This window comes from Ictidomys tridecemlineatus, chromosome 5, assembly GCF_052094955.1.
Source record: "Ictidomys tridecemlineatus isolate mIctTri1 chromosome 5, mIctTri1.hap1, whole genome shotgun sequence".
NCBI lineage: Eukaryota > Metazoa > Chordata > Mammalia > Rodentia > Sciuridae > Ictidomys > Ictidomys tridecemlineatus.
The window spans coordinates 17789320-17804836 of record NC_135481.1 but is presented as its reverse complement, the minus strand read 5'-3'; the positions used below and the strand labels follow the sequence as shown (position 1 = coordinate 17804836).

The 15517-nt window shown below is 33.8% G+C and overlaps 1 protein-coding gene and 2 non-coding genes across 17 annotated transcripts in view; 1 reads left to right on the top strand and 2 right to left on the bottom strand.

Moving 5' to 3' along the window:
• The window catches only part of Dpp8 (dipeptidyl peptidase 8), a 59052-nt gene that overhangs the window by 15863 nt on the left and 27672 nt on the right, over positions 1 to 15517 (bottom strand). For all 15 annotated transcript variants that reach the window (XM_078049458.1, XM_078049454.1, XM_078049462.1 and 12 more), the window contains 7 exons: positions 14721 to 14831; positions 12783 to 12911; positions 11696 to 11757; positions 8390 to 8490; positions 7342 to 7519; positions 6178 to 6337; positions 2015 to 2094 (listed from right to left, as the gene is read on the bottom strand). In XM_078049458.1, coding sequence (XP_077905584.1) covers positions 2015 to 2094; positions 6178 to 6337; positions 7342 to 7519; positions 8390 to 8490; positions 11696 to 11757; positions 12783 to 12911; positions 14721 to 14831 — 821 coding nt within the window. The remainder of the gene's footprint in view (positions 1 to 2014; positions 2095 to 6177; positions 6338 to 7341; positions 7520 to 8389; positions 8491 to 11695; positions 11758 to 12782; positions 12912 to 14720; positions 14832 to 15517) is intronic.
• LOC120887088 (small nucleolar RNA U13) lies at positions 6599 to 6700 on the top strand. Its single transcript, XR_005730256.1, has one exon. It is a non-coding gene; the product is annotated as a small nucleolar RNA U13 (small nucleolar RNA).
• On the bottom strand, positions 11317 to 11423 carry LOC144378226 (U6 spliceosomal RNA). The gene has a single exon (XR_013439934.1). It is a non-coding gene; the product is annotated as a U6 spliceosomal RNA (small nuclear RNA).

Here is a 15517-nt window from a genome sequence, read left to right as displayed (position 1 = left end):
TTTTTAAAATGTTTATGTAGCAAAGACAACACAGATAAATTTCTAAGAGCAAGTATTTTTAAATGTCTCATTTTTTCCAGGAAACTACTTCTTCATTAGACATTTTTTTGATGGCTAAATCCTTAAGTTAACACAGCTGCTATACTAAACAAATGTTCAAGAAGTTAGGACTAGTTCTGCTCTTAAAAGTCAGGCCTTTCAAAACGGAAGAAACAACCAGTCAATTCCTCAATACCATTTATAATGGTTCTTAATTTTCTTTATGTAGCTACTTAGGTTCAACAGGATTCAACTCTACTGGAGGGCTTAATGAACAAATTCCTGGGCCATGCTACCAGAGTTCCTTATTTAGGAGGTCTGGGATGGGTCCTAAAATCTGCATTTCTAACAAGTTCAAAGGTGATGATAATATTTTAGTGCCATCTCAGGATCATACTCTGTTGAGGAAATACTTTCAAGAGTAAAAGGTGTGGGGGATGGAGTGGGGGTGCGGGGTGGGGGTGCGCTGGGGTTGTGGCTCAGTAGTAGAGCGGCGGTCACCTAATCCATGAGAGGCCCTGGGTTCGATCCTCAGTACCACATACAAATAAAAAGATATTGTGTCCACCTACAATTTAAAAAAAAACTAGAGTAAAAGGTGCATAATTTTAAGTCTCAAAGCTTTACTAAATTATTGCCATCAGGAATCTTTGAGTAGGAACAATATCATTTTGTAAAAGCAGAGAAGAAAAAAATAAAAGCAGAGAAGGAAAAGGGTAATTAAAGACAAAACAAAAGAGAGTATATAAGGAAAATAGAAGAGGCAACACATAATAATAAGCTTGACATGAAAAAAATTGATGCACATTTTGGCCGATTACAGAGAGATATTTAAGTTTCCCAAATAAGGATCAGAATCTGTTTATATTCAATTTGGGGGATTTCCCTCAGTATTAGCTGACGGTTCTGTATCCTCCAACCAACACACTGCATAAAATTTACATTAGTGTAATTTTCTGTTATCAGAATCTAGAATTCCCAAAAGATTTTTTCCCTCAGGTGACAGGAACATCCAAGGTCCCTAAATGGAGGAAAAAAAAAAAAAAATATATATATGGATATGTAACCAGAAGGCTGTATGAAGCGCTCAGTGGAATTAGATTTTAAGGGCTGTCTCTAATATTCTAAAGTTCTTACAAACAAAAACAAATATGGAAATCTGGATCTTCATTCTTTGTCCTAATCACCTTGGGGACTACAGTGAATTCTATAGTAGCAAGGATATGGAATCAATCAATTTGAGGAAATCACATTTCAGCCTTCACTAAATTCTGGAAGCATACATCAACTCAATTCTATGAGTCAGGCATATTGAAAGGATTGGAGTTTATTTTATAGAGCTAATAAAATTGGCCACCTACCTGAAATCTGAAACAAATGAAAGGTACTATAAAAAGTAAAAGTTAAAAAAAAAATAGAATTCATTAAATTGCTACAAAAAAGCCACACATTGAAAACAAAACAGAGGATGGATTTTCCCCCTCTTTTCTATCAATCCAAGCTCTATATAAATGCTGATCTCTCTTTGCAGGTGGTGGATGAAAAATAAATGTCAGATAAAATAAATGGGTGAATAAAAGAGAACTACGTACAGGAATAGTAAATACAATTTCTAATGTAGGAAGGATAGGAGTAGTCTCTAATAGATTCAAAACTATATCCTAGCTCACAGCTTTTGCTAGACCCTAAAATATGGGTTAATTCCTTATCAAGAAGCAGCAATATATTTGAAAATGATGATCTTTAGTAACCAGAACATAAGTAATACTAGGGTTATAAATTAGGGGAGAGCTATAGTTTAAACTAAGAGTCTTCCTTTCCAAAAACTTGAGTTCCTTTAGGCCTTAACTTAATATTTTCAATTAAAAATAAATAAAGACATTTCAAAACACTGGGGTCATATTAAGTTGTATTACTGACTTTTTTCCACACAGTAGATGCTGACCAAACATATCAGTACAATAAAAGGACCTACATTAGATCCATGCCGGCCAAGAACTTCCCATTCACCACTGGTAATTGCTATTTCTTCTTTGATAGGACATTTGAAATCACCTAAAAATAAATACAGTTATAATTCAGTACTTTATACCAGCCTATAAGCAAATGAAACAACACAGAATAGTATTCTAAACTGTTTTTATTCCCCCAAAAGCTGCATTTAAAATTGTTTGGAGTAATCGGGCTGGGGTTGTGGCTCAGTGGTAGAGCGTTCCTAGCATGTGTGAGGCCCTGGGTTCAATCCTCAGTACCACATAAAAATAAAGAAAATAAAGGTATTGTGTCCAATTACAACTAAAAAATATTTTTAAAAAATGTTTGGAGTAATGAAAATGTTTTAGAACTAGGTAGAGGTAGTGGTCGTATAACAGTGTTAAGTACTAAATGCCCCTGAATTGTTTATTTTAAAAGGATTAAAAAAACTACAGTTAGAAAAGAAAATCCAAGTGATGGGTTTCCACAATACTCTGAAATAACAATAGAATGACCCACGTAGATAATGTGAAAACAGCAAAATAGATTCTTAGGGCAAAGTCAGAAAATAACTCAAAAGCATCTGTGCTCCTCAACCTTTGGTTACAGAGGCATTGATGAGTTCATAAAACATTTCTTCTAGAAATATGACAAACTATAAGCCAAAGAAGAAAAAATTCAATAATTTTTCTTCATGTGCCAAAAAATAAACTGGATAAGTTTTTACCATGCTATATGACAACATGCCCCATTTGTTTTTATGAGATTCTGTCTTGATGAGGCTCTAAAGAGGTTAGAAAATGAAAATCATTTCTGTTTTTCTAGCTGCTTGTATCTTGTAGGGAGTGACAGCAGAAGACTGCAAGTTTGAAGAAGAAGAAGAATTTTTCTTACAAAAATTCAATTAAGTACCTTGGACTTTTTTTTTTTTTTTTTAAAGAGAGAGTGAGAGAGGACAGAGAGAGAGAGAGAGAGAATTTTTTTTTTTTAATATTTATTTTTTAGTTCTCGGTGGACACAACATCTTTGTTGGTATGTGGTGCTGAGGATCGAACCCGGGCCGCATGCATGCCAGGCGAGCGCGCTACCGCTTGAGCCACATCTCCAGCCCCAAGTACCTTGGACTTTATGGATAGAAAATAAAACATTATTTAACATCATAATAAGTACTAACAGTTTCACACTGTAGCCATTTAAGGAAGAAAGAGTAGGGAGAAGGAAAATGAAGTAGACATATAAGAAAAGGAAGAAAATTTGAACCAAGAAAGCTTAATGAGGGGCTGGGGATGTGGCTCAGGCGGTAGCGCGCTCGCCTGGCATGCGTGCGGCCCGGGTTTGATCCTCAGCACCACATACCAACAAAGATGTTGTGTCCGCCGAGAACTAAAAAATAAAATATTAAAAATTCTCTCTCTCTCTCCCCTCTCTCACTCTCTCTTTTAAAAAAAAAAAAGCTTAATGAAAAAAAAGAAAGAAAGAGAAAAGCAAAGAAGAGGTAGACAAACTGAGGGACCCAAAAATTGACCATGATGGGGAACAGAGATGTTCTAAGAAAAATGTTAACTGAGATAACAGCACTTTCTATAGTCTTTAACTGGGGTATGAAATTTTAAGTTATCATCTTATTACTGTTCCAAAAAGTATTGTTTTAGTAACTTACTATTCATAGTTCTTTGGTCTTTATCATTAAATTTTCTGGAATTCCATAAGTGGATTTAATTTCTGAATAACAGAGGACCTGATAAGGGCAATTTCAAACTCAGGGCTAAGCTAAGACTCTAAGGAAAGAAATTTGCCATCTTAAATATACAAGATCTTGTTTTCCTTACAGAAATTGGGCTAAGGAAATTAGCAAAGAGTAGATGGTATTTAATTTGCTATTGCTGGTCTCAGGATGCAGCTTACTACTTCCCAAACACTAAATTAAAAAACCATACTGAAAAAGGAAACCAATTAACTTAAATATTGGCAAAGAACTTGAAAAGACATTTCTCCAGAAAAAAAAAAATATATAAATGGCTGATAAGAACACTGGTAAGATATTCAACAGGGGTTGGGGTTGTGGCTCAGCAGTAGAGCCCTCACCTAGCATGTGCCAGGCCCCGGGTTTGATCCTCAGCACCACATAAAATAAATAAAATAAAGGTATTGTGTCCAACTACAACTAAAAAATAAATATTAAAAAATATTCAACAACATTAATTATTAGGGAACTAAATTCAAAATTAAGAGATACCATTTCATATCCACTAGGATGTTTATTAACAAAAACCGCCCAAGAAAACAAGTATTGTAGAGGATGTAAAGAAATTAAAATCCCTGAGCAATGCTGATGGGAATGTAAAATGGTATAGTTACTATCATTGGTGTCCCAATGGGATAGCCACGATGGAAGAAAAAAGTATGGCAGCTCTTCAGAAATTCCCCTTCTTGATACATATCCCAAAGAGTTGAAAGATGAGGACCTGGAAGGTGTAGCTCAGTGGTAGAGCACTTGCCTAGCATGGGGGAGGCCCTGGATTAGAAGGACCTTATGCTACACGAAATAAGCCAATCTCCAAAGGACAAATTTTGAGTCCACTTAAATGAGATTATTTAGAGGAGTTAAATTCATAAGAATAGAAAGTGGTTGCCAGGAATTAGAAGAGGAGGAAATGGGGAATTACTACTTAATGACTAGTCTGTTTAGGGAAAAAAAAATTCTGGAGATGGGTGGTGGTAATGATCACACAACAATGTGAATGTACTTAATGCCACTAAATTGTACCCTTAAATATGATCAAAATGGTAAATTTTATGTATATTTAACCACAATTTTCTTAAAAGACATGTCAAGTCTAAATTATGAATGGCAGTAAAACTTAACATGAAGTGCTTACTATTTTAAAACAAACTCTATTATTAAAATAAAAAACTGAGGCTGGGCATAGGTGGTACATGCCAGTAATCCCATCTACCTGGGAGGATGAGGTAGGAGGATTACAAATTCAAGTCCAGCTTGTGCAACATAGCATGAGACCCTGTTTCAAACAACAACAAAGTAGAAAACTATAACTCAGTTTTAGAAAAATCTAGGAAAAGTAATTGATATATCAATTCATTTTTTCTTGTGTTGGTTTTGCAATGATGGGGATGGAAACCAAGGCCTTTTGCATGCTAGGAAAATGCTCTACCACTGAACTACCCCTAGTACCCCATTTCACTTTTTCTAGACTAACATATACATTCTGCATTACATTTCCCAGAATAACCATGACTGTTTTTTTTTTGTTGTTGTTGTTGTTGTTTGTTTTGTAGTTGTAGATGAACATGCCTTTATTTTATTTGTTTGTTGTTTAAATTCGATGCTAAGGATCAAACCCAATACCTGACATGTGCTAGGCAAGCGCTCTGCCACTGAGCCACAGCTCCAGCTCCAAACCATGAGTTTTTTAAGATAAATTAACTTCAGTTAATAAAATATTTAATTTTACTTTAGGTAATTTAATTATGTCAATTTGAAGATCTATAATTATAAATTAACTTCAATGTAGAGGAAGAGTATGAGAAACACCTAGTGTGTAAAAATAACTAATAATATATAACATTTGATTTTAAAATTAAATTTATTTTGTAGTGCTAAGGATCAAAACTAGGATCTGTCTTATGAATGCTAGGGCAAGTGCCACATCTCCAGCCCCCAAATAACGTTTTTTAAATGTTAAAATATAAAACTATTTTTAATATAAAAATAATATGGGCTTATCGGGCCTGGGGTTCTAGCTCAGTGGTAGAATGCTTGCCTAGCATGTGTGAGGCACTGGGTTTGTTCCTCAGCAACACATAAAAATAAATAAAATAAAGGTATCATGGCCATCTACAACTAAAAATATTTTAGAAAAATATTCAATATGAATTTACTTTAAGCAAACTCAAAAAGCCAAGGTGAAAGTATAAAGTAAAAATAAGTATTCCCATTAATATTAATAATTTATTTTACATTCTTTGAAAACTTTGTTCTATTTTTGCACATACATATATTTGTATTCTAATTTAACTTAAATATTGTTAAGTGACGTAGGTACTGATGCTTATGAAGAATACAAAAGAGACATTACATGCTCCTATCTATCCCACCTTCTGTACTAACATTTTTTCTTTTTTGAATAAAAAAGGATTTCTTACTTGGGGCAGGCAGCCCACCACTGGATCGCTTATATTTGCTCTCCTTTAAAATGGATGTGATTTTATATAAATGACGGAAACCCGTTTTACATTCAGAGGCAAAAATAAACTCAATTTCATCTTCGTGAGTTTGGGGAAAAACATGAAAGATGTCGTGGATCTGTAAAATGAATAGCTTAATTTACTATACACATTAATGAAAATACTACATAAATAATTCAATTAAGCTAGAGAAGGAAGAATTATTGGTAAACGTAATTAGAAAATATAAAGAACTGTCAATGCTAGGGATATGGTATAGATACAATAACAGGTTTTGCCTGAGCCTTTCATATTTACTTTTCTTTAGATAAAAGAGTTCATCCATCAAGAAATACATGCTTCCAAACGGAAAAAGAAAAAGAAAAAAGATATGACCAAGATCCTTTGGTTCATAAGTGCGATGACTGGGTGTTCATGCTCTTATATGAGATATGCCTCCCTCTAAACTTTATTACAACATCGGCACATTACCCATATGACATGAATTTTGAGGGGAAAAAAAAATATGACCCAAAACTTCTTTCTATAATCTTTGAAACATGGTACAGTGTTTGTTTAATGATACATATCTTAAAACAAAATGATGAGGAACAACATTTTTTACTTATGTTTTTCAAAGAGAAATATTCTATCAGGGAAGGAAAACAGATGTTTGTCTGTTTAGGTGAAATGCATTAAGCCTATATTTAGTTAGGAAGTAAAGTGGCTATCTTTATTTTGTGTCTTATTTAAGTTTTAATGCTAAAATGAAAAATGCAAACAATTAAAACCTGGTATATTTTGGTATAGTTTACCAACTTAACAGAGAGAGACTTTTGTAGATTAAATTCTTAAAGTCCTCTCAGAAGCAAGAAGGGCTGAAGATTAAGCTGTATATTTTGATACCTAATGTATCCAGGAATAAATCCACACTGAGATGTCATTGCAATGGCATTTACTTTTTATCTATACACTCTTCCATTCTAAAACCATCATTCCAACTGAAATATTCAAACTAAGAAAATAACATTCAGAGTTCCTCTGAGCTTAAAAAAATGCATTTTGATAGTTTGCTATAAAACTTCATTTGCTTTAGCATTCTAAGGAAATATTTAGCAAAGTACAGGGAAAAAATGCATATACGTTTATCCAGATGTCTGTTGTTTCTTCATAGATAATGAGTGGTGTCACAGAATCAGGCACTGACTCGATAAGTCTCTGTCTCTCCATAGCATCATCTTCAACTGGGATAAATAATTCAGGCGAGATCAATACTATCTGTAGACGAGTTTGCGAACGATCTAGTAGGATGGACCAAGCACTATTTAAACAAATAAAGAAAAGCACCAGAAATAAAGAAGCTCTCAGAAAATGAATAATCCCTTATTCTCTTTCATGGCACCTATTGATTATTTCTATACTTACATTGAAAGAACTGCTTTATTATATCATAAATTATTACTTATAAATAGCTAATTAAAAATACTCTATAGTTATTTTCAAAAGTTAAGTATGAGGGCTAAGCATATATATGGCTTAGAGGTAGAACATTTGCCTAGCATGCATGAGGCCCTGGGTTCAATCCCCAGCACAAGAAAAAAAAAAAAGTTTGAATAGAGTTTTAAAAGTGTTTTTCTTTCAATTTCCAAAATCATTATTGGCCTTTAGTGCCTACAAATGCCAGTCTCATAAAAATCCTGTTGTCTACATAAGACATAAGAACTATAGGTAATTATTCTCATAAGGCTCTATAAATATTTCTGCCAAAATTATACGATTAAAAAATACTTATTTGGGCTGGGGTTGTGGCTCAGCAGTAGAGCACTCGCCTAGCACATGCGATGCCCTGGGTTCGATCCTCAGCACCATATAAAATAGGTGGATAGAGGTATTGTGTCCAACTACAACTAAAAACTAAAAATTAAAAAAATATATATTTATTTATGTGTGAGCCTTGAAGTCAGACAATTCAACCAAAAATAATCCTGTAAACCATTAATGGCTAAGTAAGAGAATTAAAATGAAATACACTTATGCTTCTTGGATTATAAATCTGCCAGTTCCCTTAGTTCAGGAAAAATTCCTTGTGCAGAAATAACTATACTGCAAATTTACATGTGAAGGCAGCTCCCTTTTCTAAAACTCTGGATCCTAAATTAGTTGTAAAGAGGTGACAATTTAACATACGCACTATTTTCCCTCAGGAGTCCATCCAGCTCTGGCAATATATTCAACTCCTTCAAAGAGAATCTCAAAAGGTTGAATTAGTTCTTTATCTATGACATCTGTAATCTATTAAAAAAGAAAAAAGGAATGTCATTATAGAAGGTTTAGAAAAATAATTAAGCTCACTAGTCTACTTAAATCATCATCTGTAACACCAGACTTCTTTTTGAGATGTAGGTATTTAAAACAGAACAAAGAATGCAGGAAAAAACAGCAATAAGTGGTGAGTTACTTTTACTGGTGCTTTTTATGCCTAAGAAAGTTCTAAACACAAGAATTAGCACAATCTAAAATCTTTTCCTTTAAGTTTATACTAGAAGAAAGAACTCTTGATAATAAATTATATAATCAAGTTTTAATCACTTTAGATTCTAGAATCTAAGAAAAATAATAATCCTCAGTTCCCTATATTTTAGTTTAAAATATATTTGTGTAATATATGTTTGAAATGCCCTGGACAAGCAATGTTTTTTTTTTTTTTCCTTTAAAGGTCTAGCAAACAAAATTTAAAAACTAAATACATGCTCTAAAACGGGCAAAGGATCTGAATAGATAGTCCTCCAAAGAAGATATATAAGTGGCTAATAAACATAGGAAAAAATGTTCAACTTCATTAGCCATAAAGGAAATGTAAAGCAAAATCAACATGAGCTATCACTTCAAACCCACCAGGATGGCTATTATAGATAAGATGGATAATAACAAGTGTTGGTGATGATGTGGAGAAATTGGAAACCTCATACAATGCTAGTGGGAAAATAAATAGCGCATGCGGCTACTTTAGAAATCAGTTTAGCACTTTCAAAAAAGATTAAACAGAGTTAACATATGACTTAACAGTTTTACTCCAAAGGATATACCCTAGAGAAATGAAAACATAAATCCACACAAAAGCTTATATATACGTATTCAGGCAATTTTATTCTTAACAGCAAATAAGTATAAACAACACAAATATCCATGAACTGATGAATGGATAAATAAAATGAGGTATTTCATACAATGAAACATTACTTAGCAATAAAAGAAATGAAGTACTCAAGCTGGGGATGCAGTTCAGTGGAAGAATGGTGCCATGCATGAGACCTTAGATTTAAACCCCAGTATCACCAAAAAAAGGAGAAATAAGTACTAGAACATGGTGCATCTTGAAAACATTAATTTAAAAGCAGCCAGACAATGTATTATATGATTTTATTTATATGAAATTCCAGAATAGGACATAATCTAGAGAGATAGAAAGCCGATCAGTAGTTATTTAAGGTTAGTAATATGGGGAGGTTGGGTGAATGATGGCTAAGAGGTGTTGGGTTTCTTTTTGAAGTGACGACAATGTTCTAAAATTGGTTGCCCAACTCTATGAATTTTAAACTTTAAATGAGTGAATTTAAACTTTAAATGAGTGAATCGTATTGTATGTGAATTGTATCTCAGTAAAGTTATGTAAAAAAAGTCTAGCAGAGAGGACTGCTTTTTAACTTGTGAGCATGCAGTTCATAAATCTGACTGACCACATAGAAACTAGCAGTACAAGAGAAATGTAGGATATTTAACCCTCCATAGATATTTACCCAACACAGAAGGTAAATCACTAGATTTTTTTCTTTTAAAAACTGTTTTTAGTTGTACATAATAGTAGAATCTCTATTAACATAGACAAACATGGAATATATTCTAATTCAAACCCCAGTACCTCTCCTTCCCCTTCCCTTTTCCCATCCCAATTCCTTCCCTCTACTGATCTTTCTGCCATTTACCCATAGTTATTTTTTTTTAATTAATTTCTTGTACACAATGGTGAGATTCACTGTGGTATACTTATATATGTACATTGGAAAGTTAAGTCAGATTCATTCCACTGTCTTTCCTTTTCCTATCCACCTAAAATATTTTCTTGATCTCAAGAATATCAAAGACTAGGGGCTGAGGATGTGGCTCAAGTGGTAGCGCGCTCGCCTGGCATGCGTGCGGCCCGGGTTCGATCCTCAGCACCACATACAAAGAAAGATGTTGTGTCCGCCGAGAACTAAAAAATAAATATTAAAAATTCTCTCTCTCTCTCTCTCCTCTCTCACTCTCTCTTTAAAAAAAAAAAAAAGAATATCAAAGACTATTATAGCAGGGTTTTAAAAATATATTTTAATTGCATGAATCATTTGCTGCCCTGTTCTTTCCTTCATGTTCCATTCAGAGAACTAGGCTCTTTGTATTAGGCACTTTTCAGGGTAGAGAACTACATACATAGTGTAAAGTCAATAATGAGTTGCTCTTCTGCAAATGAGGAAGTCCTTTGAAAAGATAATGTAAGGGAATTCTAGTACAGACCGGCCTGATGAACATACATGCAAATGCCCTCAACAGAATATAAGAAAACTGAATCCAATATCACATTCAAAAGATCATATACCACGACTAAGTGAGATTTAACCCTGGGATGCAAAGATGGTTTGAAATATAATAATCAATTAATGTGACACATCATATTAAGAGAATGAACAAAAAAGAGCACATGATCATCTCAACAGCCTAGAAAGATATTTAATAAAATACAACACCCTTTCATGAAGAAAACAAATTAGATATGGAAATAATTTATATCCATATAATAAAGTTCATGTATGAAATAAAATTTTTTATTCTAATTTGTTATATATGACACCAGAATGCATTACAATTCATATTACACATAAAGAGCACAATTTTCATGGTTATATACAAAGTATATTCACACCATTCATGTCTTCATACATGTACTTAGGGTAATGATGTCCCCCCCCCTCATTCTACCATCTTTTTTACTTCCTTGCCCCCCCCTTCACCTCCCTCCCCTTTGCCATATGTAAAATTTGTCTAATCTTCCCATGCTCCCCCTCCCAACCCCACTATGAATCAGAAAACATGGAACACTTCAAGAATTTGCGTGTTATCCTTGCACAGGGGCCATGCTAATCTTCTCTGTATTGTTCCCATTTTACTATATGTGCTACCAAAGCAAGCACTAAATCACTAATTTTAACATTCAAGAATTAATAAAGGCAAAGAAGAAAAACTATTGGAAAGGAGTGGCAAACATGGATATCCCTATATTCATATCTTGGGAATCAGCAGTAAGTTTGGAAGTAGAAAATTTTTGGTCAACCTAAAAATCATGATCCATAGATATCTTGGCAAGTCCAAATCCAAAAAAAAAAAAAAAAGTTATCAAAGGCCCTTACTAGATTGATTAGATTAGTTAGAGGGCACAGAAGTCAACTCAACATTTAATACTTACCCTTCCTTCAGCATCAACCATTATTTCCGACATCTTAAAAGTGACTTTTGGATTTGCTGTGCCTTTAGAAAGAGACATAAGTGAGTAGTAATGTATATCTAAAATTACTTGCACTAATTGAGCTAGATCAATCCTCTTTATACTTTGGTAATACTGAAGCTGGTAATACTGAAGATAGCCACAACTATTTTTTTTTTTTTTTTTTGGTGGTGCTGGGGATTGAACCCAGGGCCTTGTGTATGAGACAAGCACTCTACCAACTGAGCTATATTCCCAGCCTAAGAGTCAGAGCTTTATTACACAGGAATCTCAGGAGGAAATGAATGAATACAAAGGCCATCTTAAATTCAAACTTTTAAATATGGATATTTAAAAAAAAGAGGCTAAAAAACCCTGAAGGATCAGTATGAAATAAAAGGAAATTCTGTACCATTTTAAAAAATGAAAGCTGTGAACAGTAAAATAGACAAAAATTTACTAATTTATTAAGAACAGAATTACTAAAAAAACTTTTTGGCAGAAGATACTTGCTTTCTCTTTTTTGAAGGTATTGGGGATTGAACCTAGGGCTTTGTACATTCTAGACAAGTGATCACTGAGCTACATCCCCTACATCCCCGCTTTTTTATTTTTTGACACAGGGTTTCACTATATTGCCCATGTTGGCCTCAAATTCTTAATTCTCCTGTCTTAGCCTCCCAAGTAACTGGGATTACAGATACGTGCCACCACGTTCAACCACCTCGTTATTTGTTTCTTGAAGTAAACAGTGTTGTAGACATCTCCACTTTGAAAATAATTTTTTAAACATTTATTTTTTAGATGTAAATGGACACAACACAATGCCTTTATTTTTATGTGGTGCTGAGGATCGAACCTGGGTCCCGCCCGTGCTAGGCGAGCGCTCTACCGCTGAGCCACAATCCCAGCCCTGAAAATAATTTAAAAAATCTATTTTAGTGACAACACACTATCCTTATTAAGGTTGTAAATAACCAATGCTGACTACACCTTAGAATGACTACAGGAGGAAATCTTATTTGGAAGGGGGAAATGAATGAATACAAAGGCCAATGGAACACAATACCTGTTTTAGGATAACGAAATGAATCTGCTCTCCTTGTTTCCAACAAAGGGGATGTAACATGAATAATTTCCACTTCTGATTCATCATTTTCTTCATATAGAATTCTAAGAATTTTACCGCCATTAGGAGCTTAAAAGGAATGTAGATATTGTAAATTTAGAAGAATTACTCCAGAAAATAATCATAACTAACTATTCCCTCTAGTATTAGATTTCCTTTTTTTTTAATATTTATTTTTTAGGTGTAGATGGACACAACACAATGTCTTTATTTTTTATGTGGTGCTGAGGATTGAACCTGGGTCCCACCTGTGCTAGGTGAATGCTCTATCGCTGAGCCACAATCCCAGCCTCACTAGTATTAGATTTCTGATAATGAAAAATAATTTGTGTACAAAATGTGCTATTTATTTATTTATTTAGTGGTGTGGGGGATTGAACTCAGGGCCTCACACATGCTAGGCAAGTGCTCTGCCACTTAGCCACACCCTCAGCCCACAATGCCTTTTTACATATAAAAATATAACTTGTCTTTGTAATAGCAAAGGGAGTTACTGCTTACTCCTATTACTTTTTTTTTTTTTTTTAAAGAGAGAGTGGGGGGGGGGACAGAGAGAGAGAGAGAGAATTTTAAATTTATTTATTTTTTCTTAGTTCTCGGCAGACACAACATCTTCGTTTGTATGTGGTGCTGAGGATCAAACCTGGGCCATACGCATGCTAGGCGAGCGCGCTACCGCTTGAGCCACATCCCCAGCCTGACTCCTATTACTTTTTACTGGTTCTTTTTACTGGGAAAAAAACTGAAGATGATACATACATATTTTTTAAACAGGGGAAAACATTATTTTTTAAAATTTTCTTTATTTTTTTTAGTTGTAGATGGACACAATATCTTTATTTTATTTATTTATTTTTATGTGGTGCTGAGGATTGAATCCAGTGTCTCCCATATACTAGGCAATGTCTCTACCACTGAGCTACAACTCCAGCCCCAGGGGAAGACATTTTTGAAGGGCTGTGTCTTTGCATACTTTAAAATGCATTCTTTGTTAAAAAGGGAATTATTTAATTTATAATATTTCCTACAAAGTGTTATTTAAATAGAATCCAGTTATTTTGAATCATTTACTTATATTAAAAATCTGATCTAATAAAATATAATTATGGCAAAATATTTTATACCTTAAAATTAAATATAAATATTTAAAAATAAATATTTGTCCCTTGGATGTGTGGGCCATAAAAGGTATTAATGGATAATAACCAACGTTTTAAAAACCAATACAGGAAAGGATAACAGTATCAGAATGCACTGCATATAAGGATAAATATTGCTTCATAAAATTTGTTTTATCTATAAAGTATATGTAAAATTATTAGATCATGATTATAACCAAATTTCTAACTGGATCATGGTCAAAAAGTTGTAAGCTATTACTTTAGAGAGTTGTTTTGCAGGCAATGAAATACTTGCACAGTCATCCACTGGTTTGGTTATCTGTTCATGCAAACTCTTGTCAATCACACTTTTCAGTTGGCCTTGAACTTGTAAAAACCCTGGCTCAGCCTCCTGAGTTGCTGGGATTATAGATGTATGCCACTGTGCGTGACTCTAATCATACACAGAAACTCATTAAGGAGTGGTCTTTTAAATTTTGCTATAATATTGCCAAAATTACCAAAAACAGCTTGTAGGTGAAAAATCTGGCAAAGAAAATCAAGAACTTGAGGTACTAAACTATAATACCGTTGTTTTCAGTAGAATTCATTATGGTGAGATATAGAGTCTATGTATTTGTTCTATATAACCAGTATCTAATCATTATTACTTTAGTATCTATTATCTGATATTCAGAATCTATATACTTAACCAATCGACAGGTGAATCTTTTAATATTTCAATTGACCTATAATACATTATTTTGAACTTCCTTACTTGTTTCAGCTTCTGGACACCACCAATAGCCAGAATATCTATCAAATTCTTCTTGAAGAACAAAGGTAGCAACTCCAGCTGATCTGGGATCCTCTTCCATGTTTGCTAACTCTAGACAAACATAAAAAACAAAATCACAAAAAGCTATTTTTTCATAGTACAAAGAAAACAATATAATTCCGTTTATTTTGAAAGGTAACTGAATGGAGTGATGAACTCTAGAACCAAATGGATTTAGTTCAAGTTTGAGCTCCAAGGTTTACCTATTGTCTAACATTAGGCAAATGGATCTCATTCCACTGAAGTATTCCATTTGCAAATGGGACTTTATTAGGTTGTTATGAGGCTTAGATTAATTAACTTACATAAAATGCTAAGAATAAAACCTGGACCATAGTACATGCTCCATAAGAGTTATTAATTTTCCACCAGAAATAGTGGTGCATGCCTGTAATCACAATGAATGGGGAGGCTGAGACAGGAGTATCAAAAGTTTGAGGCTAGTCTAGGCAGCTTAGTAAGACCTCATTTCAAAATAATAAATAAAGAAGAATGGGATATGATGTGGTGTAGAGCACCCCTGGGTTCAATCCCCAGTACTTAAAGGAAAAAAAATTACTTTTCCATTTACTCAGAATGATGAAAAAAAGAAACTCTTCTATACAAAGAAACACATCTTTATAGACTTAGAACATTAGTGAAGCCCTAGGTTTGATCTCCAATGAGAGACAGGCAGGCAGGCAGGCAGGCAGGCAGACAGACACACACACACACACACACACACACACACACACACA